This window comes from Pseudochaenichthys georgianus, chromosome 19 (genome assembly GCF_902827115.2).
Source record: "Pseudochaenichthys georgianus chromosome 19, fPseGeo1.2, whole genome shotgun sequence".
Taxonomy (NCBI): Eukaryota; Metazoa; Chordata; class Actinopteri; order Perciformes; family Channichthyidae; genus Pseudochaenichthys; species Pseudochaenichthys georgianus.
This window is the reverse complement of record NC_047521.1, coordinates 13784882-13806283: the sequence shown is the minus strand read 5'-3', so window position 1 is coordinate 13806283 and position 21402 is coordinate 13784882. Positions and strand designations below refer to the sequence as shown.

At 45.2% G+C, this 21402-nt stretch overlaps 2 protein-coding genes across 2 annotated transcripts; both read right to left on the bottom strand.

Moving 5' to 3' along the window:
- Positions 1 to 12658: 12658 nt before the first annotated feature.
- On the bottom strand, positions 12659 to 16259 carry LOC117464695 (tubulin beta-4B chain-like). Its single transcript, XM_034107269.2, has 4 exons — positions 16115 to 16259; positions 14177 to 14285; positions 13956 to 14066; positions 12659 to 13865 (listed from the first exon to the last, which is right to left on the bottom strand). Exons 1-4 carry the CDS (start codon positions 16247 to 16249, stop codon positions 12802 to 12804), a joined length of 1419 nt encoding a protein of 472 aa, XP_033963160.1. The 5' UTR covers positions 16250 to 16259; the 3' UTR covers positions 12659 to 12801.
- A 2544-nt stretch (positions 16260 to 18803) lies between these two features.
- Positions 18804 to 20889, bottom strand: LOC117464696 (uncharacterized). The gene is made up of 4 exons (XM_034107270.2): positions 20566 to 20889; positions 20312 to 20480; positions 19866 to 19993; positions 18804 to 19570 (listed from the first exon to the last, which is right to left on the bottom strand). Exons 1-4 carry the CDS (start codon positions 20761 to 20763, stop codon positions 19247 to 19249), a joined length of 819 nt encoding a protein of 272 aa, XP_033963161.2. The 5' UTR covers positions 20764 to 20889; the 3' UTR covers positions 18804 to 19246.
- Between the last annotated feature and the right edge of the window lie 513 nt (positions 20890 to 21402).

Sequence of the window (21402 nt, the reverse complement as noted above, 5' to 3'; positions counted from 1 at the left end):
ACATTTACTCGTGGTAGTTATACGTAGTTTGTTTTAAATAATTATTGATCACATTATATAGTACATATTTCTTAATTTAATATGTTTGGTTTGTTTTTATAGGTGCTTTTGTTATTGACCGAGTAAGCGCTGGGATTTTACCGTAATGCTTCTAATATTCGCGCACCCCAATATCACGTGCGGGCTGGCTTGACTGTGTTTTCCCAAGTGGAGGCTGGCTTGACCGCAGTACGACATCCACGGTAGCATTATTAGCTTGCAATTAGCAACCACGGCGCTCCCCTGTGTGTGTGAGACGGGGGGAGGGACACGAATGTGGACTATTGTAAGCTTTATTTCTCTAAGCTATTAACTTTATAACACTGCTTTGTCACATGTTCACCTATTCCCCCCGCCGTCCGGGGGTTTGCGGACCGATGTTATCCGCGTTGCATTGTGGGGTGTTTCCGCCATGTTGGAAGCTAGAGTTATAAACAGCTATCACCGTGTTTCCTCGTGGAGTCGACGGTCGCTTTACTACTAGCATTATTAGCTTGCAATTAGCAACCACGGCGCTCCCCTGTGTGTGTGATACGGTGGGAGGGAAACGAATGTGGACTATTGTAAGCTTTATTTCTCTAAGCTATTAACTTTATAACGCTGCTTTGTCACATGTTCACCTATTTATCCCACCGTCCCGGGGCTTGCGGACCGATGTTAGCCGCGTTTCATTATGGGGTGTTTCCGCCTTGTTGGAAGCTAGAGTTATAAACCGCTATCACTGTGTGTCCTCGTGGAGTCGACGGTCGCTTTACTACTAGCATTATTAGCTTGCAATTAGCAACCACCCAACACAGGGTTCGTACGGTCATTGAAAACCTGTAAAAGTCATGGAAATTGAAAATGCAAATTCCAGGCCCTGGAAAAGTTATGGAAAACAATATTTTTCCCAAAGTTTTGGAAAAGTCATGGAAATGTAACTAAATTGCGTCAAATATAATTTACATTTAATCTAATCGCTGCAATAATCTGCGGTCGCGAGCTGTTATGTGCCATCATGACGCGCATGGTGTTATTTTTTAATATATGAAGCGCGAGCTGTGTGCGCGAGTCTTCCTGCCTGTCGGCTGAACTCTGCTGGTCCGGGATGAGGGTCAGCTACATTATCTACGGTGTGTTCGTTAACTGTGCGGAGTCACTGTGGCACAGACTGCACTGCTGGTGAACAGCTGTTAGAACAGGCCGTTCAGGTGTTCAGAGCAGAGCGGCAGAGCGTGATGTGAACTGAAACGTTTTTCTGTCGCAATATCATTTAAGGAATCGTTGAGCTAGCTAGCTAGCATACATTGTCACTATCTGCTAACGTTAGCTTTAGCCTTCGTTTTCTAATATTTTTTTTCATAGGCTATAAACAGAGGTGGTATAAGTATAGATCTTGTACTTGATTAAAAGTAGAAGTACTCAGATCTTGTACTTAATAAAAGTAGAAGTACTTAGATCTTGTACTTAATAAAAGTAGAAGTACTCAGATCTTGTACTTGAGTAAAAGTAGAAGTACCAGAGTGTAGGAATACTCTGTTTCAGTAAATGTCCTGCATTCAAAATGTTCCTCAAGTAAAAGTAGAAAAGTATTCTCATCAAAATATAGTGAAAGTAGCGACAGTAAAAGTAGTCGTTGTGCAGATTGGTCCATTTCAGAATAATATATATGATATGTTTTATAATGATTGATCATGAAAGTGTTCTCAAAGCTGGTGAAGGTGCAGCTAGTTTGAATGACTTTGTATACTGCAGGGTAGCTGGTGGATTTACTCCAGGTGGAACTAAAGTCTGATTTAACACTTGATTAGATTTCACATCATTCATTCAGATCTGTGAAGTAACTAAATGTATTAAATACATGTAGTGGAGTTGAAGTACACCATGTACCTCTGAACTGTAGTGAGTAGAAGTACACCATGTACCTCTGAACTGTAGTGAGTAGAAGTCCACCATGTACCTCTGAACTGTAGTGAGTAGAAGTACACCATGTACCTCTGAACTGTAGTGAGTCGAAGTACACCATGTACCTCTGAACTGTAGTGGAGTCGAAGTACACCATGTACCTCTGAACTGTAGTGGAGTCGAAGTACACCATGTACCTTCAGGTTCAGGTTCAGGTTATTTATTTGTACCCGTAGGTAGATTCTTTTTGCAGAGAAAAAGACAAGGGTTCCATCCTGACACTTAAAACAAACACAAACAACAGACACATCTCTAATAAAGTACTAGTAAAAGTACAAGTATACCCTGCTCAACCAAATCTCAAAATATTTAAAAACAAATTTAAGAAGGAAAACACTAGTACAAACATGGACATTCAAAATTCACAATTAAATAAATAAATAAAGATAGGCATCTGTGTGACGCTGTAGTGAGTAGAAGTACACCATGTACCTCTGAACTGTAGTGGAGTCGCAGTACACCATGTACCTCTGAACTGTAGTGGAGTCGCAGTACACCATGTACCCTGAGAGGGAAGAGGACAGCTCTTCTTCCAATTTATTATGAAACCCAGACTTTGACAGATGCGATACGAGATGTACCGTCTGTAAAGCGACTTCCTCCCTGGAGCGAGCCAGCAAATTGCAGGTCGTCCAGAGGAAACCACACCCTCATCCCTCCTCTGTGTAGCGGCTCCAGCCTTCTCTACACAAAAATGGAAGGAGCCAGAAAATATCCGACCGGCAGACGATTGTCTGGTCTGATATTCCCTGAAATGAGAAAACGCAGGAATTTCCTGTGTTTCGGGATGAGGGGTACGTGGAAGTATGCATCCTTCAGGTGGAAGTGAACCAGTCATCCTGGTGAACACATTCCAGCACCTGTTTGATCGTCAGCATGTGGAATACTGACAGATCGAGGATGTCTCATTGCCCCAGTCTTTTTCGGGATTAGAAAAACAACGGGAGTGAAAACCCCTGATTTTCCTCCCTTTGAGGAACCCTGCTGAGGAGTTCCAGCTGCTCAGATTGGAGCGCAAGACATAGCTTCTGGGAGGACAGGAGTGTTTCCTGTATCCCATTGTACTGTGAGGGGGGGGGGAGGCGAACTGCAGGGTGTACCCTCTGCTGATCAGCCTGCTCATCCATCTGTCCATCAGACACACGCGCTGCCACTCCGAGAAACACTCTGAGAGCGGGCGCACATGCTCGAGATGTGTTGTGGTCGTCATGACGACGAGCCACGCCAGAGCCCTCGCCTCCGCTGCCCATGAGGCAACCCAAGGTGGGCCTAGAGCAAAAGGGCTGTGAGGAGGCCTCCACACGCTGCATTTCACCCCGACTCTCATCATGAGGCGCGTACACGCTCAGAGGATGAGTGGAGGTGTGTGCAGTGACATCCACATGAGGCGTTACCACGGCGCTCATGGGCTTATTGTGACCGTGTGTAGGTGGCGTATCTCGGACAGAGGAATGCCGCGAGGTCTGTGGTTTAATAACCGAAAAGTCATAACCACGAGGCTTTTGTAAAGAACCCTGCTGGCTATTAACCGATATAGGTCATAGGCAGCTGATACACCCAGAGTGGGGGATATGTGAAACACATTTGAAACTGATGACTCAGACAACATGTTGGGAAATAAGCTTCTTTTATTTTCCTCACACTCCCTCCCAAACCGTCAAGGCCGGCTCTGTTTCCTCGGCGGCTCTCGTGGAGCAGACGACGAACGGGAGTACCTCACTCCCTTTTGACCCCCCCTCTCTGCTGGTGGGGGGGCGGAGGCGCGGGACGGTGCCCCTGCCGCCGCCGACGGACGAGTCTGACGCCTCGGCTGCGGTTGCTGTGAGCGTCTCTCTGCCTGTCGCTGTGGCCGGGTTGGCCGCTGCTGCTGCCGCTGGTGCCGCTGAGGCTTCGCCGCAGGCTGGAGCCAGCCGACGTGCTGGCGGATATCACCCGCCTGCTCCGCTCCGGCAGCGGTAGGAGTCGTCCGACTCCTGCCCCGCACTCGGCTCCAGAGACAGGCCGTCGTCCCTGTTCTGGACGGGCCAATCGTCCTCCTCAGCCACAGCAGCTAGAGCGTCCGCTCTTCGCTTCCTGTCGGCTGACAGGAGACGGGCACAATGCGAGCAAGCGACCTGCTGGCTGAGAGCCTCGTCCGCGTGCGAAGCCATATACGAAATAGAACGGGGGAGTCGCCCCGTTGCGGTACAATCAAACATGTGTTGATTTGCACAGACAACAGGCCACGGCTAAGGAAGCAGCCTACCTCAATCGCCAGGGAGGAGTACGATCTGCGCAGCTTCTTAACGCGGCTACTGTTCTGGGCGTGCACACACGTTGCTCTCCATCAGAGCAATGTATATTCCAGGTGAATTTAACCGAGGGGCTCGCAGAACGCAGCAGCCGTTGTATGCGAGGAGTATGGAGACTCAGACCTGTGTCACGCACACTGGCGCCTCAGTGGGATTTGGCTTTGGTGTTACGCGCACTAAAGCAAAGCCCCATTTGAACCTGATCAGGTTCCCCTTAAACTGTATTCAGCCAAAGTAGTACTGCTTTTGGCTCTATCAGAGAAAAGGGTGAGTGATTTGTCTGCTCTCTCTGTGGCTCCGTCAGCTCTCCGGATCCAAGGAGATGGCAGTTCAGCTGTTTTACGCCCTAACCCGGCTTCATGCCTAAGGTCATCACAACTCTTTTAGGTCAAGAGTGATCACCCTGGCTGGCTTCTTTCCCCCTCCTCACAGGTCGGAGGAAGAAGCCACGTCTCATCTCCTCTGTCCTGTGCGCGCGCTGTCTTGCTATGTGGCGCGCACGGCGGCCTGGCGCCGTTCTCAGTGCCTGTTTGTGCACTATAGAGAGGACTCGATCGGGCAACCTCGGTCTGCACAACGGCTGTCACACTGGCTGTGTGAGGCTGTGTCGCAGGCATATGTCTCCTCTGGGGTGGATCCCCCGGAGAACATCAATGCGCACTCCATCAGAGGAATTTCCTCCTCCACGGCGTTGCACGGAGGAATGTCAGTGGAAGATATTTGCACTGCTGCATCTTGGTCTTCCCCCTGTTCATTTATTCATTTTTATTTGAGGGATGTCTCCCATTCCTCTCTGACACACTTCGTACGGAGTGCCTGGTCAGAGGCAGTGACGTCAGGGATCCAGCTGAGCGCTCTCCTACCTGTCTGACACGCAGAGAGCAGCTGTTCCCCCTCTATGATCGCTGGGCAAGGTGGGACCTTCGTCTCTACTTTCTCACAGCGGCCAGTATGTATTGTTCCCAGCCTTCACCCCGTCGGGAAGACAGGCATGTTTTGCTATGTTCCAGGGACGGTGATGCGCCATTACGCATGGCACAACAGGCAGGGGGGTGTTATTGAGCAGGTGTGTCTGTGCTTCTAGTGCCGGGCGGACCCAGTGGGGCGCAGACTACATCATGCTTCGCCCTTAACCCAATAGCGATAGCCTTAGAGGGTGAAGCCATATACGAAATAGAACTGAGGTTACCTACTGTAACCCCAGCTTCTATGAGTAAATGGCGCAGCCCTCTAAGTGCGGGGCCCCACTGGCTCTACGAATAGCTGAAGAAAAGTTATATTGTATGGGAGCAGATTGCCGGGCCCCCCTTCCTATTTATACCGGAAGGAGGCCCCGAGGGTGGGGCCCACCTAGCGGGTGGGCGTGGACTACAAGCAGTGGCGGCGCCAGGGTATGGCTGGGGTAGGCTACAGCCATACCAAGAAATGGCTTAGCCCTACCTTAGCCCGACCATGAAAAATGATGTTAAAGTAAGCATGTTGAGAACACGGATTGCGAAAATCTACCAGTCGTGTCCACAACACACAAACTGATCCTGCTCAGCTGAAACAACAAGTGCACGTTACTGACGCAATATGGTTGAGACCATGCGGGCTTATGCTAGAGGGGTGCCAGGAATAGTCTAAGTAGTGGGGGAGTTTTATACACTAAAGGTGTGAAAATTCTCTGGCGTTATAATATCAGCGCGGCCGCGGTCAGATCAAAATGCCTCCGAATGCAATTTGAACAGACCTACAGCCAATCAGAGCAACGAAACGTTGGGTCTGCTGCGTCATGCATTACTGATACGTCACGTTCACAGTGAAAAGTCCCCAAACTCGCGCCGAGTAAATTGCAGCAGACAGACAGCAGAACTTCTAGGACTAATTGTATATTTCGGATGGATAGATTTGTTCTTAAACGCCCTCGCATTGAGGTACAAGTCGAACAGGTGCCAGAGTCACACGACCCACCTGAAGAGTGAATAGTGAGTTTTTAATATATTTTGTAATAATGGGTCATTTGAAAAAGTGTTTTGTATGACAATAGAGACACAGGCCACCTGTTGTGTGCTGTGTCAGTCTCTCTCTGTTTACCTGTGTCTCTCTCCCTCTGTCTCCCCCTCTCCCTGTCTCTCTCTCCCTCTCCGTGTCAATTCTATATGCCAACTTTTCTTGTTTCCTGCCGCTGCGTAGCATGTTGTAACAATGTGGAATTAGCATAATAGGCTATTGTATTGTTTAACTCACACCTGTTGCTCTCGATGTAATTTAGCTGATAAAAGGAGACTATTAAAAGCTAATAAAAGCCTCACGCGTGCGTTTCACTGTCAAGGGGTGCGATATAGCGTGTATGTAATTACATTACAAATACTGACTTGAGCCCCACCACTGTATGGGTTAGCCCTACCATAGATTACCCAACAAAAATACTCTGGCGCCGCCACTGACTACAAGTGTTTCAGTGCTGTGCGGGGGCACAGGGGGATAACCCAATAGCGATAGCCTTACGGCCCGTCCACACAGCGGCGTGCGTTGAGGCTTCCAACGCTTCTGCCCATTCACTTTGAATGGGGTGACGTCACTTTTAGCCGAACTGCATTTTGGGAAGCGACGTGGAGTGTTGCTGGCGTAGCTGGCGTCAAAAGTTGAGCAATGTTCAACTTTTGACGCCTCGATGGAGGCGTCAGCCAATGAAATCCCGTTTATGCAAATCTGCCAGTACAGCGCTAGCCAATCAAACCGCGTGTATGCTGGGAGAGACTACGCAGGTCTTTTCCTCATATTCCAAATAATTAGAAATTAATTATAGCGGTAGTGAATCACCCGGTGCTATATGATCAGTCTCTGTTCATTTACCGGGATACAAACCGGAGGAGCCAGGCATGGAGGGAGGTGGCAGAGACAGTGGATGAAACTGGTAGGTCTTTCGCCAGTTTGGGGAGTTTATATTATATATGATATTCTGAACATACTGTGCTGTTGTATTAGCTGTAACGTGTCTCTACTGTAGGCTAGTTTGATTATATGTACAGCACTTTGGCTCGACCAAAAATCGTTTATAAATGTTTATAAATGTGCTATATAAATAAAACTTGATTTGATATATCCAGTGTACTTAATTTTAACATTGAATGGACAGCTTGCAGGCATAGACAGTATATTTAGCCAGCATGGAATGTAGCATAAAATAGCACCATAGACATTAATGTCATAAATGTTCATCATATAAAGTGTGAATGTAAAACCTTTTATGCAAATGACAGTGATAAAGGGATTTGCTTTTCATTAATGTAGGAATAATTTAGTCAATTCTTCAAGTAGTTCAACAAATTAACTTTATTATTTAATTTCATTAGAGGAATTGTGCAGGACACGGTGGAAGTCTCTGAGGGACAGGTTCCGGAAGGAGAAAGCTAGGGAGAAGGAGGCAAAAAGAAGCGGGGCAGGGTCGTCAGGGGGATATAAGCCCTGGCGTTTCACGGCAGTGATGGGTTTTTTAACCCCATCTCTCATTGACCGTGAGACGTCCAGCAATATCCCCCGGCAAACCCTGCCTCCACCCCCCTGTACTACTCCTGACCCTAGCCAGGTGCCAGAGGATGAGAGCCAAAGCCAGCTAGATGAAAGCCTTGGTGAGACTCAGCCAGCCAGCAGCCAGCAAGCTGAGGCAGGGCAGACAGGAGAGGAGGAGGATAATGTTGAGGGCCGGGGAAAGAGGAGAAGAGGAAGGGAGATGTCCGCCTTTGAGTAAGGGATGCTGTCAGCCATCGCTCCTGTTCTCTCCATGCCACTACCTCAACCTCGTCCAGTGGTGGAGGAGGACGAGGACGAGTTGTTTCTCCGGGGTCTCTTGCCTTCATTGCGAAGGATGTCCATGGCAAAGAAAATAAGGCTGACATTTGCCATTCATAAGGCATTTTTTGAAGCAGAGCAGGAGGAAGACTGATTAATCTTTTTTTTGTTGTTATTTACAGCCATACTGATCCACACTACATGTTTTACACTCATCACTGCACTCATCACTGCCACACACTTCACTCACAATATTACATATACATTATTATAAATACAAGTTATTTAAAGTATGTTATGGCTATACTGTGTCTTCACTTGTTCATGTCGTTTGTCAGTTACAACATACGGAAGATACAGAAGCTTCATGTATGTCGATGTATAATGTGCTGTCTTCTGTATAATTGTTCATGTGAAAACCTGTTGAAATCACGAGTGGTTTATCAGTAAAAACAGGGCTGAAGGAAAAAGGTTGTTAGCAATGCATAATATCAATTTAAGAAACATGTTTATTAGGAATGTTTGTTTTTAAAATGGCTCATATGGAATATTTGCTTTTTAAAGAAATGATGGGTAGCTCTTAAAAGAGCTTTTGGTTTGGAGGCTCTTAAAAGAGCCATGGTGACCCTACACCACGTTATGCTGCCATGGCACTGCACCCTCCTCATTGAAATAGCTGCAGAAGGTGTCCCGCAGTTGGATGGATCTGCATGTGGCATTGTTGGAGCCCATCCTCGGTGCATCACCGAGTAGCTGTAGCTTCATCCGTGGACTCTGCGATAGGTGTGCGTGATGTCCTTCCTATCGTCTTCCTGCGGAGGAAGTTGTGCAACACACAGGTGGCCTTCACACACAACTCTGCTACCTCCGGGCTGGTGGTGATGACACGCCGGAACATTCTCCACTGGGATGAGAGGATGCCAAACACACATTCAACCACCAACCTGGCCCGGCTGAGGCGGTAGTTGAACATCCTCTTTTCGCGTGTGAGGTGACGTCCAGGGAACGGACGCAGCAGGTTGTCCAGCAGCGGAAAAGCCTCATCTCCAACCAACACATGGGGAAGAAGGCCGAGCCGCTCTGCTCCTGGGATGACGGTGTCAGGTGGTAGCTGCAGACTGCCATCTCTGAGGCTCTCTCCAAATGCAGAATTCCGCAGGCTCCCACCGTCGCTGCTCCTTCCAAAGCCTCCGACATCCACTACCCTGAAGAGGTACTGGGCATCCACGACAGCCAGCAGTACCAAGGAGTGGGTGGACTGATGGTTGAAGTACAGGGACCCAGAATTTGCCGGAGCCTGGATCACCACGTGCTTCCCATCAATGGCACCAACGCAATTCGGAAAGTTCCAGCGCTCCTGGAACCCAGCAGCGATGGCTCTCCAGTCCTCGGTCTGTGGTACCGGCATGGTTTCCTCAACCAGGGCGGTCCAGATGGCACCCGCAACCTCCCTGACAATGACAGCCACGGTTGCATGCCCGACCCGATAGCTGAATGCTATGGTCCTGTATGAGTCACCGGTTGCCAGGTACCTGAGAACAAAATAATATACATGATTAAAAAAAAGTATATGTCCCCACACACACACAGCCCACAGACACACACACAGACCCCCCCCCCCACACACACACACACACACACACACACACACACACACACACACACACACACACACACACACACACACACACACACACACACACACACACACACACACAGACAGACCACAGAGACACACCCCCCACACACACAGACCACCCCCCAACACACACAAACCACAGAGACACACACACAGACCACGGAGACACACACACAGACCCCAGATACACACACACACACACACACACACACACACACACACACACACACACACACACACACACACACACACACACACACACACACACACACACACACACACACACACACACACACACACACACACACACACACACACACAGGGGAGCAATACTGTATTTACCTAGCTATCTTAATTAATGTCATCCATCTGAACTAAATCACAGACTTCATTCATCATTCATCCATGGCATGCATTCTCTCTCTTTATATACAGAGTCAGGTTACAGAAGTAGAAATACACAAAACGTACCGTAGGCAGATGGCGAGTCGCTCGGCGGGTCCGATTGACAAACGCATATGGGTGTCTGCCTTTGAAATCAGTGGACCCACTTTTCCGAGCAACTCGTCGAACACGTCTTTGCTCATCCTGAAGTACTGCTGAAACAGTACATCATCCAGGCGGAGCTCTTGGACCAGAACGTGGTATTCCCCCCGTTGCAGACGTTTACTGAGTATCGGATGTACCCAACAGCGACGCACACTACATGGCCTCCTGCGAGACATTGCATACACTAAAGCTACCCTTGCTACAAAACCGGCATCCATTTTTGGCAATAGTGGAGAAGAACCGGGCTTTTCCTTTTTTGCTATGTCGGGGGCGGGAGATTCATGTGATTGGTTGTTGGTCACGTTGACTCCCCAAGCTTCAGACACGCCCACCGCCAAGCGTCAACGCACGCCGCTGTGTGGACGGCCCGTTAGAGGGCTGCGCCATTTACTCATAGAAGCTGGGTTACAGTAGGTAACCTCAGTGCTGACTTGAGAGGGAATGTTTGGTCAAACACTGTGTTTTGTCTCATAGTGGCGTTTTGGCACTTTTAATGAGCACCACGGTCTCTGAACAAATGAGACACACTGGTTCTGTGCTCCCAGTGGGCAGGATGAACATGAATGAGTCCGTCCACTCAGGGTTAAAAGTGCTGTTCTCACTGGGACCGTGTTGTTAGCATCTGGTTAGCTAGCTGCACTAACGGACATAAGGAGCTGTTTGTTCCACAACAAGCTGGAGGAGAGTCCTCTCCTCTCAGACTGAGAGTCTCAGGTGAGCTAAAGGACTCTCTGAGTGTTTAGATAGTTAACTTTAGTTATCTAAGTTATCTCAGTGGGTCTCAAACGGTTTGGTCACAAATTATTCAAAAGATTATTTCCGCGGCACACCATATGATCATTATAGTTATAAAAACAATAAGAGAATAAAGGAAAAACAGTTATGAAATATGACAGTAAAACAAGAATAGAGTTTAAAAGGGGAGTGATTTGTAAAATATCCATAAAGAAAAAGAAAATCTGTTTCCAGTTCTGTTTCATATGGGTGTTGAGAGATGTATCCATAGATCTCTTAATGTTGCTGTCAAAGTGCACCAGATTGATTTTTTTTGGTGAGGTCCGCTCCCCACTCATAAAAAGTAGCACTTTAGCCATGCCTATATGCCGTGAGCTGATTATCGAGCCTTCATTGTAACATTCGCGGGTGTACTGTGTGTGTGCGTGTGGGGAGTGTTGCAGTAGAAAATTCCACTGCAGCGCCGCGGCCGCCGCCGCCACTGTGGACTAAGCCCCGAATGTTTTCAGGTCCAGGCGACGCCCCTGCTCAAAACCTTCAGGATTTGGAGAGGCTCTTCAGAGGAGTAGACAAAAATCCTTCCTGAGATGTGCACAGAACTGGTGACCAACTACAAGAAGCGTCTGACCTCTGTGCTGTCCAACAAGGGTTTCTTCACCAAGTAGCCTACTAAGACATGTTTTGCAAGGGCATCAAATACTTATTTCCCACAGTTAAATGCAAATCAATTTGTATCTTTTATATAAAGTCAATTTCTGGACTGTTTTATTTGTAAGTGGGCAAACATACAAAATCTGCAAGGGATCAAATACTTATTTCCTCCACTGTACTTCCATAATGTTCGATGGAGGACATCGACGCACTGTGTGTGGTTTGTAATGAGCCACCATTTGCACTTTTACAGAAACACTGATCCAAATAAGTTCACGCCCAACGGCAACGCTGAACGTTATGTGATTGCTCTCTTACTCCATGAAGCAAATCCTCCCTAAATACTGTTTTTGATGGGATCCTAATGGTGTATCCTTTGAACAGGAAATCTAAATATCACAGTAAAGATTGTAGTGAAATGTAAACTTTTAATTGTAAACTTTCATCTACTCTTTTGCTTCTGACAGAATGGTTTCATATCACGCTTTGGAGAGAAGCAGGGCTTGGTGGGCCAGGTGAAGAAAGGATGCGGCTGGACTCTGCTGGCGCTGGCCCTCAGCATCAACCTACTTAGCCAACACTGCCATCTAGTGACCTTTGCCACTACCTGCAGGAGTGAGCTGCCTGCAATATGTAAATGACTTCATATATCTTTTAAAAGTGTGTAGAAACATGGTAGAAACGTGTCGGATCGGTAATTAACTATAGAAATCTGTATTATTCACATGACTACTGACAACTATGATACGTTGTGTAAGGATAATTTCAGCCTTTGGAATGGTCACGAGGAAGCCATTGTTTATGCTGCAGCATGTGATCTGGCATTGTTCTCGTGTCATGTTCTGCTTGTGTATTTCCTTTATTAAGCATATTTGTGACAACAACAAAAATGAGCTCATGTATGGTATTGTCATATATACACAGTTGATATCTTTGAACCTACATTTGAGTGCATTTGTTAATTTCGGGAGAAAATAGTAAGCAGCTCCACTTGCAGATTAATATATTAACTGGAACAGCAGCCAGAACACTGAAAGATCTTGGAACATTACATTTTATTCAAACGTAAAAGCAGACAGAACACTGAGACAACATTCCATCTTAAGCCAACATTATCAGACAGAACACTGAATGTGGCAAGAACTTCAAATCTTACATTTAGATTTTTTAAAAGGGATTTTAGGCCAGATCTTCTTCCTCCCCCTCCTCTTCAAAGTCTCCCTCCTCCTCAGCAGTGGCATCCTGGTACTGCTGGTACTCTGACACCAAGTCATTCATGTTGCTCTCAGCCTCAGTGAACTCCATCTCATCCATACCTTCACCGGTGTACCAGTGGAGGAAGGCCTTCCTCCTGAACATAGCTGTGAACTGCTCAGAGATGCGCTTGAACAGCTCCTGGATGGCAGTGCTGTTTCCAATAAAGGTAGCAGCCATCTTGAGGCCACGGGGAGGAATGTCGCAGACAGCGGTCTTCACGTTGTTGGGGATCCATTCAACGAAGTAGCTGCTGTTCTTGTTCTGCACGTTCAGCATCTGCTCGTCAACCTCCTTCATTGACATGCGGCCACGGAAGATGGCAGCCACTGTCAGGTAGCGGCCGTGACGTGGATCGCAGGCAGCCATCATGTTCTTGGCGTCAAACATTTGCTGGGTGAGCTCGGGCACAGTAAGGGATCTGTACTGCTGGCTGCCTCTGCTTGTGAGGGGGGCGAAGCCTGGCATGAAGAAGTGCAGACGGGGGAATGGCACCATGTTTACAGCAAGCTTACGCAGGTCAGCGTTGAGCTGTCCAGGGAACCTGAGGCATGTGGTGACGCCGCTCATGGTTGCAGAGACCAAGTGATTCAGGTCACCGTAAGTAGGGGTTGTGAGCTTGAGTGTGCGGAAACAGATGTCATACAGGGCCTCGTTGTCAATGCAGAAGGTCTCATCTGTGTTTTCTACAAGCTGGTGGACTGATAGTGTGGCGTTGTAGGGCTCAACAACAGTATCTGATACTTTGGGGGAAGGCACCACGCTGAAAGTGTTCATGATGCGGTCAGGGTACTCTTCACGGATCTTGCTGATCATCAGGGTTCCCATACCAGAGCCCGTACCACCACCCAGGGAGTGTGTAAGCTGGAAGCCCTGAAGGCAGTCACAGCTCTCTGCCTCCTTCCTCACAACATCCAGGACAGAGTCCACCAGCTCTGCACCCTCTGTGTAGTGACCTTTGGCCCAGTTGTTGCCAGCACCACTCTGGCCTGCAAGACAAGAATCATAAATGAAGATGCTGCATTCCGTGTGAACAATCAGTTGCCATGCTCTGAACAATCCTAATAAATATCACTTACCAAACACAAAGTTGTCTGGTCTGAAGATCTGGCCAAAAGGTCCAGACCTTACTGAGTCCATGGTGCCTGGCTCAAGATCAACCAGCACAGCACGGGGCACATATTTACCACCTAGAAACCACAGGTTAGAAGTAAGGGAACATGGCTAAAATTAAGATTCTTTCACATGTGTGTTTTTTTACATAATAGCCAATAAGAAAGCATGGCTGTTTAGAACCTACCCGAGGCCTCATTGTAGTAGACATTGATCCTCTCCAGCTGCAGGTCACTGTCACCGTGGTATGTACCAGTTGGGTCAATACCGTGTTCATCACTGATCACCTCCCAAAACTATAGGACACAAACAAATACAGTTAGCTATTTCTTCCAACCAAAATGACTTTCAACACCCAGTTCCAATGTTTGTTTTATTTTCATGCATGTAAATGTATGCACCATAACATCAAGACACATTCCTCGTATGTGTTAACCCACTTGGCAATAAACCGGTTTCTGATTCGTCCATTTTATTTACAGTTACCTGTGTATTTATCAGCCTGTTCTAAACGTTGATAAATTGTCTTGGATGAACCTATTTGTCCCACCTGTGCCGACTTCGACACGCGCGCCCTAATCCCTTATTGGCTGCAACTCACGGGTTATGAATTTGAAAAATTCCACTCGACACTGTACCACCAAGCCTGCTTCATGCAAAAGCACGACGCAGCTCGGTATGGCATAACCCAGTGAGCCTGATTTAGACGTGCCTGTTGTAAAAAAGAAAAAGAAGAAAATTACGTTTTAACTATCAACGTCATTGTAGTTTTAATACAAAGTTACTAGTTTGTAGTGCTTTTCTTTTTTTCAGTAGCCTACTCACTTCCTTTTTACGCATTGCAGTAACGGCTGCCGAAGGAACACTAGTGATAAAGCGGTGTTTGCAAGCAACAAGCGGACGGACAGAATCAATATTTATGTCAAAACATGTTTTATCAAATGGCGAAAATCATTTTATTAGTCAAGAAGCTGACATTTTACCGCCCTTGATTCGTTCTATTAAACATTTAATTGCAATGTTCACAAGTACGCTCCATCTGATGTCCGTTGGCTTTTCAAACTGACAAGAGACGCTCTAACTGTTTTTCAAATGTAACAGTTTGAAAAGCAAGCAAACTGTCTGATTGTCTTTAGTTTCCCGCTGGCGTGTGATAGCAACATGGAGGATTTTAACATTAATTTTAATATATTTGGAGAGCACAGTAATTTGGAGGAATTGTTAGTGGCTGATGAGTCCCCAGTGAAGAAAAGAAAAAGACAAGAGGGACAAGAAAACAGCGGAGAAGTCACGGGCAGAAACCCTCCTTTTTACGCAGCGGTCCACACATATACATCAAACGGCGACACATATTCAGTGTGAAGTTCCTTTGGCATTAGGGCAGGGATATCTAGATACTTTCAAAGGTTTGACATCATGAATTGTGCTACATTTAAAGCAAGCAGCGATGTTTTCAAATCTGTAATCAGAAAGCTCCTCAAAAACGCTATCGAAGCAGTTCCTGCCGCCCGTTGAAACCGTTCAAACGGTAATAACGGACTATTTTTCTTAGCGGATGCATGTCAATTTAAATCAACACAACTATTTTTTAAATCAATAAAATCATTTTCTAAATCCATAAAAGCATTTCAATTAATATTGGGAGTCATTTCGTTAATTTGTTGAGATTATCCCATACTTAAAACATGACATCTTTAGGATATACCAGTTGATTACATCCATGCTTAAACATTGCATTCAGTTTAGGGAGGAGGTTTTTTTTTTTAAACTCAAATGTGGAAGCATACATTTTGTTCTTTAGCTCTCAAACCTGCCTTCCCGCCTTTTTCTTTTGTTTCTTTTTTCAACTGATAACTTGCTAAGGCAAGTTGAGTCAATGTGACAAAAATGTTTAAGTTGTCAAGACAGTGAATAAATGTAAGTTTAACCTTCTAAAACTAGAAAAGCTGAGTTCAAAATGAAAAACTTGTCAGAGCTGTCAGTCACGGGCCCTTAGAATCGTCCTAACGTTTCACCCCCTTGCGGCGCCCCACCCGAAAGAGCACAAAGCACCGGCTCCCAGAGGAGAGAACACGATATTTCTGAATGTAAATTACTCACTCAGGGCGAATACAAGTGGACTTACCTTAGCACCGATCTGGTTGCCGCACTGGCCGGCTTGAAGATGCACAATTTCCCTCATTTTTTTTTCTTCCGATGTGGGGTAAAAGTCTGAATGTACTACGACTGCGCCTTTCTCTATGTGCAGAGTGCAGCTCATCCGCTCCTACCTCGGATTTATACAACAACTAGGCCCGCCCATTCTCTCCTCAACTCGAATATCTATTGGCTGATTACGAACGTGTCTTTAACAGACAGAAATGTAAACCAATCAAAGCTACACAGCAAAAATGCCAGTGTTAAATTAACACAGTGTTGAATTTAACACCAGAAAAGTGTGTATATGCGTCCACTCTTGTCAGTGTAAAATTAACACTTTCGAAAGTGTTAATATTTTAACACTCACTTGTAGTTAATGGAACACTGAAACGAGTTGAAAATCAACACTGGCCAACACGCAGTAGTGTTAATATTACTCTACACTAGTGTCAGTGTTAAAGAATCAACACTACCAGACTACACTGGATCTCAATTTAGTAACACTATTGGGTGTTACAAAATGTAACACTTGAGAGTGTAGAATGTTGTGAAGATCCAATCCCTCCCAGCCAAAACCCCATAACCCACTTTACAAAAAATACAAGACAACAAATTTAACAAAATAGTTTGTATTACAAGGCAAGTACACCACAATTACATTCATAAACCTACAACAGTTCAGCATGGAGTGACACAAAATTACAGTATGGGACAATAAACATTTGGCCATCAGTGTCATTTGAAAATTGCCTATCATATGGTCTGTAGTATGGCAGGTCATCTACACAGATCAGTGTGAATACATCGCTTTTCTCCTCGATACTAAATGCATTTAAGTGATCATCAAAATATGTTGTTGAGACTTTACAAGTTAGAAGATAAGCATTGTCCTCTTTAACAATCACACTGACAATCCTGTTGAACAAAGGCATCTCATTTTCAACACCAGAACATACATACATCCCAGGCTGGTACTCTGTGCCATAGCTTTTGACCCAGGAAGTTGTGGGAACAATACAAGACATATCAAAAGTTTCATGCAGCACCTCACTGCCCTCCAAACTGCTGACCAAGACTTCAGTAATGGGGCCAAATTGGAATCTTTTAAAATAAAAGTTATCAGAATGAAAAGCCAACTGATTCTGATGTCTCTTTGCCAGTGTTTTTGTGATATTTTTAAAGTTCTTTACAGACGTTTTGAAAAATGTGTGCTTGCCTTCAAACCTCATGCACCACATGTGTATTAGTGGCCCAATCTTCCTAATACAGCTTGGGTAATGTATCATATGGTGGTGCTTGGGAATCAAATTTCGTTCTGGAAACAGAGATTTAAAAAGTGTATGATGATCAAAAATAAGATGTTTCAGATAGCAGGTCATACCATGGGTTACAATGGGTGAAAAGACAATGTTCACAATCTGTACTAAGAGGAGCAGCAAGTTCCAGCAGCTATCATTCCTGCTAACTAAATCTCCAAACATCAATGGGGTATTGCGCAAAAGACACCAGGACTGAACAGCATTAAGGCCAAGATTGTTGCCATCATCATCCAGTTGTAGCCCACTTGGCCTGTTTTTCCTCTGTGTAAATCCATAATTGAAGCTCGTGATTCTCTCTGACAATGAACTTCTGGATATAAAGTTCCTTATCAGGTACTGAAACACAAGCTTCAACTCATACTGCACCACTCCTTCCAGTAAATCATGCATTATATCTACTGCGTAGTTGTCTGTAGTATGGAACAGCCGTAGGGAATTGAGTGGACAGGTTTTTTTAACACCAAATGTTGAGGCCAAAGCAGGATTTTGTTGAATGGCAGCACAGTGTTCTGAATGAAGGGCTTTAGAACGTAAAGTTAAACCTGGATGATCTTCACTGAAAACTGATTGCATCTCTCCCTTTTCAGTTAAACAAAAACGACAACAGTACTTTGCACTAAATGATTCAACAAAACCAAAAAGGCCATGTATAGCCAAGTTGTCACCTGTAACCTGAAACACTGAACATTTCACAGGTGTGGTTGAAAAAGGCACCTGCATTCCTTCAACTTCTAAAATCTTTAAATCGTCGAGAAGTGGCTTTAGAATAGCGTCAAACCCATATTTCTTTAAGTCTTCTGAGTGAAAGAGAGATACAAGAGGGAAATTTCTCAAAATAAAATAAACACAGCCAAGTTTGTGCACACCCTTTTTTGAGCCTAATGGATTAGCGGTCTCAAAATCATCATAGTAGAGCTGTATCTGCATAGCATGCTCTTGTTGTGAGAATAAACAGTGGTTCCTGAAGTACGCGCCATCGTTTACATCTCTGTAAAAGCCCTCCTGGTGTTGTTTAGCTCTTTGAAAACTGTTACAAAGTTCCGTGTTCTTAAACATAGATGAAAGAGACCCCATGATGGGTACATACATGAACTTATCATTGACAGGAACTTGCCTGTATAGTCCTGTTGTTTTATCTCTGCGTGTATCAAAACGCACACCAAGAATATACTCGACAGGTTGAACTATTTTCCATTTCTCCTCAAAATGCCTCATCCGTTTAGATTCTGTGTTAAGACATGAAAAAGGATTCCCAAGCTGATCAAAACAATTCTCAACTTTTTCCAGGGTTTCTTTAGATGCTTCAGATGACAAACATTCAACAACAGCTTCTTTTGCATGGGCATAGATGTCCTTAACCAGTTCCTCCATCGAACCAACTAAACATTGCACAGTACTTTCAGGAACTCCTGATGCTTGGACTTGAGCAATAACTGAGCTGCACATGTCTAGTAATTTCTTTTTCTCCATCGGGATGTGTGTAGTGACCATCACAGGAGAATCCACATTAACTGACTGTGAAACAGAAGCTCCAACAGAAGCTCCAGGTTCAAACTCAACATGGCTGGCGACATCTGGATCAACACTGTGTTCATGTGCTCGAGATAGGTGCCGCTTGTAACCAGAGTATGTGCAAAACACAAATAAACATCCAAGCTCTCCACAGTGCAAACGCAAAGACCTTCCTGGGTACAAACCATGCTGAAACTTCAAATGTCTAAATAACACTGAACAGTTTATGTGGTGTACCTTGCAAATGTAACATGTGAACATTAGTTCAAGTCAGAAAGGACTGCCTTTCAAACTGAACTGTGAAGAAGTCTTGCTCTAATTTCCTTGACTCGAGGACTTTCCTTCACACTTCCAACATCAATGCCATACACGGTTGTCTGGATGAATGTGTAGAAGTTGCATAGTGCTTCATCATAAGACACAGCAAAAGCAAAATGTGCCTTGAAGAGCTCGTCAAAGGCAGCAACTCCAGTCTGCGTCTTACAAGGAATGGCCTTTTGGTCCATGACGATGTAGAAATGTTGGATGCTGTCGTTTCTTTCTCCAACACACAGGAGAAACGGCTGAGAAGGGCCAGTGTCCTTGAGGAAGGTCTCAATGCTTTTCCCGACCTGAGAGAAAAAGAGACAGCGAATGAATCACAAGGAACAGAACTTGGAATTTGGAGAAGAATTAGGATAAAATCTTCAAATGACTGGAAGAGCACAATTATTTTTTTCTTTCACAATTACTTTCAAATTAGGACAAAAGCTGCTCCCGTGTTGTAAAACACCAACCCGGTCTGAACATTTAAAAAAAATCTGCAACATGTCAAGCCACTTCAAAATTACTATCAGATCTTTACAATCAAACATCTGTTGTTTTCTAAATGGAAATATATATTAAAAACGTTTCGAAAGAACATACCCTTAAGAACTTCACCAGGCGGCCAGCAGCATCCTTTGCACTAATCTTGACTGGTGACTTCTTGCCCTTGGATGTTGGCGGCAACAGGTGAAGAAGCAGAAGGATGGCAGCCACCTCACAGTCCCATACTACAGACAAATATTTTACACCATTTCAATTACTTGAATGACTTTACCAATATTATCTCATGTTTGAGCCTATTTTTCACAGATCATTGATGCTTTATATGTTGTGTTTTTAGAATAATGATTGATAATAGATGGACCTGAGTCTCCCCAGAAGTTGATTTCCATATCGCATTAATTTAATATTGTATAAAAAAACTGGCCAGCAGTTATGTTAAGTACATGGGATATGGAGCAAAGCAGCCAAAACACGAAAAGCTCTGGTATGGTCCAATACTTTAGATTAGATAGGGAACACTGAAGACACCAATTTACACTTACCACCATCATCAGATTCTTGTTGTGCAGACAAAAGAAGCTCATCCACGTGCAAACTTCCAGGAAGATTTTTGCAATCTGCAATGATCCTCGGTTTGAAGAACGTTGGCCATTTCGCAAGAAATTTACCAGAGACTTCCTTGCCAAAGAGCATAGTGAAGTCTTGTTCAATCTTAAACACAAAACATGACAGGGAAAACTACATTAGTGAGCAAAATGAACTACCACAAAGCTTTTAAAAAGTCGTTATTTCTTACCAAGCCTGATGTGTCCAGGAATCTTGGAAAAAGGTCTAGGACAGTGGAGGCTGTGGCTCGGTCTTGAACAACCTTTTGTCTTTTCTGAAATGTTGCCTTCATTTTGTCTTGGACCAGGGTTATGTCACTTGAGTGCCTCATCACCGACATAGCTTCATTGCATTCATCACCTGATAACTGCCTCACAGGTGAATGCATGCTGTGATGAGTCTTAGGTCCGACTTGAAAAGAGACCTTGGATTTCTCGATTTCTTGAGCCGAGTTGCGCTGCACAGTTTTCAGCCTCCATGCCAGGTAACCAGAACCACTCTGGTGATCATAGAAATGCTCCTGTTGATTTAATTCAAAGTTAATCCATCACCTGGTTAAGATCAAGGAATTATCCTAAACATGACCTGTGTCATGTGTGTTAGATTTAATGCATGTAAGAGCTGTGGCATGGTTATGGGTTGAATAATTCAACTGTTACTTAAACACTCGGCCCCCTCCTCTTCATCATCTACATCCTCCCCCTTGGTCAGATTCTCCGCCAATACAACCTGGACTTTCACTGTTACGCTGATGACACACATATTTACCTCAGCACCAAATCCCCCAACAACCCCCCCCCCCACATCGAATCCTGTCTGACTGCAATAAAATCTTGGATGCAACACAACTTCCTCAAACTCAACAGCAGTAAAACTGAACTCCTCCTCATCGGCTCCAAATCCACCCTCAACAAAACCCCAACCTGACAGTCACCATTGATGGCACCCCTGTTTCCCCCTCCACCCAGGAACGCAACCTTGGCGTTATATTTGACCCCACCCTCTCCCTCGAGCCCCACATCCGTCA

Bases quoted from the DNA above. Each gene is read 5' to 3' on its own strand.
- LOC117464695 (XM_034107269.2), bottom strand. From the start codon at position 16,249: ATGAGCTGCACTCTGCACATAGAGAAAGGCGCAGTCGTAGTACATTCA. The intron at 14,067-14,176 runs GTAGGTTCTAAA...TGTGGTTTCTAG, and splicing joins CTACTACAATGAGGCCTCGG to GTGGTAAATATGTGCCCCGT. The intron at 13,866-13,955 runs GTAAGTGATATT...CTTGTCTTGCAG, and splicing joins ACCAGACAACTTTGTGTTTG to GCCAGAGTGGTGCTGGCAAC.
- LOC117464696 (XM_034107270.2), bottom strand. From the start codon at position 20,763: ATGCATTCACCTGTGAGGCAGTTATCAGGTGATGAATGCAATGAAGCT. The intron at 20,481-20,565 runs GTAAGAAATAAC...TTTGTGTTTAAG, and splicing joins TCCTGGACACATCAGGCTTG to ATTGAACAAGACTTCACTAT. The intron at 19,994-20,311 runs GTAAGTGTAAAT...ATTTGTCTGTAG, and splicing joins ACAAGAATCTGATGATGGTG to TATGGGACTGTGAGGTGGCT.